Raw genomic sequence first — 2,721 nt, forward strand, 5'->3', positions numbered from 1 at the left:
GTAACTATGTTTGATTTCACGAACTTTGTTTCTTTAAGTCAAATGTAACTTTATAGTTGGTATTTAAGTTTTATTATAATATTATTATCTTATTGTGTGATCCGTAAATTTTAAATAAAAAATGTTAGTTATCCCATAGCAACGCACGGACACGCTACCTAGTTTTTATAAAAAAAAAAAGGAAAAACAGAAAACTCGCCCGTTGAGATTGCTGGGCCGTGCAAACTCAGGCAGCCCACAGGCGCGGGGGACGCCAGCGGCCCAACTCACGGCTCGTGCGGAAGCGCAACTGAACCAGACTTGCAGCCTGCTCGGCTTGTCGCCTCGATCTCCGGCGACTCCGCGGCTGCGCACTTCCAAGTTCCAACTACACAGCCGTCGCCCCAGCGAAGCTGTGGAGGACCAGCAAGCGTCCCTTCACCGGCCCCCCTCCCTCCCTTCTCTTCCCTCCGGTCGACCAGATGGCCTGCCGCGTGAAGGTGGTAGGACAGGTGGAGCGGGTGGACGGAGCGTCGCTATCCTACGCGGAGTTCGTCCGCCGCTTCATGGCGTCCAACCGCCCTGTCGTTCTCACGGGGCTCACCTCGTCCTGGCGGGCCTGCAAGGACTGGACGCTCTCCGGGCCCGGCGACCGCCGCCGCCCTAACCTCGGCTTCTTCACCGAAAACTTCCCTTCCCCTCTCGTTCAGGTATCCTCCTCATCCGTGCTGACGGCCCGTGGTACTTTCTACGCGAATGGAGGACCCGTACCCAGCGGTATCAATTGCGCAGGTCGCCGACTGCTCCTCGAGGGATTTCACGGACCAGAAGCGGCTTGAGATGTCCATGCAGGAGTTCATAGACCACTGGGTTAGGGGTGCTCACCGTGGCTCAAGCGATGGTTCTCTGTTGTACCTGAAAGATTGGCACTTCGTTAAGGTATGTTCCCAGTGCCCTGCTCACTTAATTTCGCTGAGCAATAACATTGCCTAGTATTTTTTGGTGCTCCTGCAGTCTGGTTCATCAGTTATGCAGATCAAATGATGCAGTGATTTAGTGTTGACGTGTTTGACTTAGTGGGTGCGACCCCTCCAGTCTTCATCAAAAAAACTTAGTGGGTGCGACACTTGATAAACATGTAGATGCACTACATTCTTAGGTTTATGGTAAATCAAAACAAACAGCGAGTCACTTTACTGTATCTCCTAATTTTTGCTAAAACAAAAATGGTAATAATGTAGTATTTTACCATGATCACTGTTATATTTGTTTCTATACAACGTGCTTAGGTGAAGCTGGAATATCTGACAGAGATGGTATAACGTGTTACTTTATAAACTAACATATGTTCAATATTATTTTAAGTTGGAGGAAAATTGTGGTGTGCAGCATGGTCTTCTCGCAAGTTGTATGCCCACTGATTTTATTTCTTCTTTTTTTTTTGGCATAGCTCAAACGTATTAATTGGTATAAGTATAATTGGCTAGCTACAAGGTTTTGTTCCTACATTGTCAACATTGTCTTAATCCACATATGACTATATGAGTACTAAGGGCCAAGTTGTTTTCTTATTTAATTTTTTTAATACTGGAGTTCTGGATTATATGGATTTCGCCATAACTTCTGTGTTATGCAGTTGATCCTCACTTTGAAAACAACAATGTTTGTGCCTATGTTTACAACTACAAGATTGAGTAATCCTTGGAGCACAATATTATTATGCAGATGGCGCCTCTTTCTTTTTGCAATTGATATTCCAATTCCTGCTGTAACAGCAACATGGTTGTAATTGCTTTTTTAACTTAACTTTTCAGGAGTACCCTGATTATATTGCATATACCACACCAACCTTCTTTGTTGACGATTGGCTCAATATGTATCTTGACAGTCACCCTATACATAGAGATTCTGACATCGCCAATCATAAAAATGAAATAAACTGTTCTGATTATCGATTTGTTTACATGGGGGGAAAAGGTATGTTCTGTTTTATGATGTATCTTTCCTCTCTGTTTTACATGTCTAGCATTGTGGAATTCTGTGGTTCTACACGCAAGTTGCCATTCTACATGATAATTAACTCCACACTCGATTATGACCTTTGGGCTGTAGGAACCTGGACTCCTCTGCATGCTGATGTTTTTAGGTCATACAGCTGGTCAGCAAATGTTTGTGGGAGAAAACAGTGGTTGTTTCTACCACCATCACAAAGTCATTGTATATTTGATAGGTACAATTTATTCTTAGTATTTCTTATATATACATTTAAGGATTAAGTCCACTTTTAGCTCCTCAATTATTGGCCGAGTTTAATTTTATCCCTCAACTACAAAACCGTCTGTTTTTCACCCTCAACTACCAAAACCGGTCACTTTTAGCACCCGGAGAGAGGACAGGGCGGTTTTGAGCCACTTTGAGCGGTTTTTTCTTTTTCTTTTCTATGGTTAAACCTGTGAATTTCATAGTGAATTGTTTGAGCATGGTAAATTCATCAAATGTTTTGGATAGCCTTGTCATGATGTTCTCTATGCAGAAAAAATGTGAAACTATGAAAGTAAGTATTTTTTGGATGCTAAAAAATTAGCTCTTTTAATTAATAAATACATGTTCTATGATTTTTGTAGGATAATATATATATCCTATGATCATGAAACTTTTTGTGTAACTGTTTTATACTAAGATAGACCTTCACAAAAAAGTTTAAGATTAGTTTAATGATGTTTGCTTATGTCCCTAATTTAT

General features: G+C 41.8%; 1 protein-coding gene across 2 annotated transcripts in view; it reads left to right on the plus strand.

Moving 5' to 3' along the window:
* The window catches only part of LOC8075464 (jmjC domain-containing protein 4), a 6,158-nt gene continuing 3,720 nt past the window's right edge, over positions 284-2,721 (plus strand). The window contains exons 1-4 of one of the 2 annotated variants that reach the window (XM_021455384.1): positions 284-689; positions 772-918; positions 1,794-1,956; positions 2,092-2,209. In XM_021455384.1, coding sequence (XP_021311059.1) covers positions 462-689; positions 772-918; positions 1,794-1,956; positions 2,092-2,209 — 656 coding nt within the window. In that variant the 5' untranslated portion in view covers positions 284-461. The remainder of the gene's footprint in view (positions 690-771; positions 919-1,793; positions 1,957-2,091; positions 2,210-2,721) is intronic. The other variant, XM_021455383.1, reaches the window with a different exon arrangement.

Source organism: Sorghum bicolor, chromosome 3, assembly GCF_000003195.3.
Source record: "Sorghum bicolor cultivar BTx623 chromosome 3, Sorghum_bicolor_NCBIv3, whole genome shotgun sequence".
Taxonomy (NCBI): Eukaryota; Viridiplantae; Streptophyta; class Magnoliopsida; order Poales; family Poaceae; genus Sorghum; species Sorghum bicolor.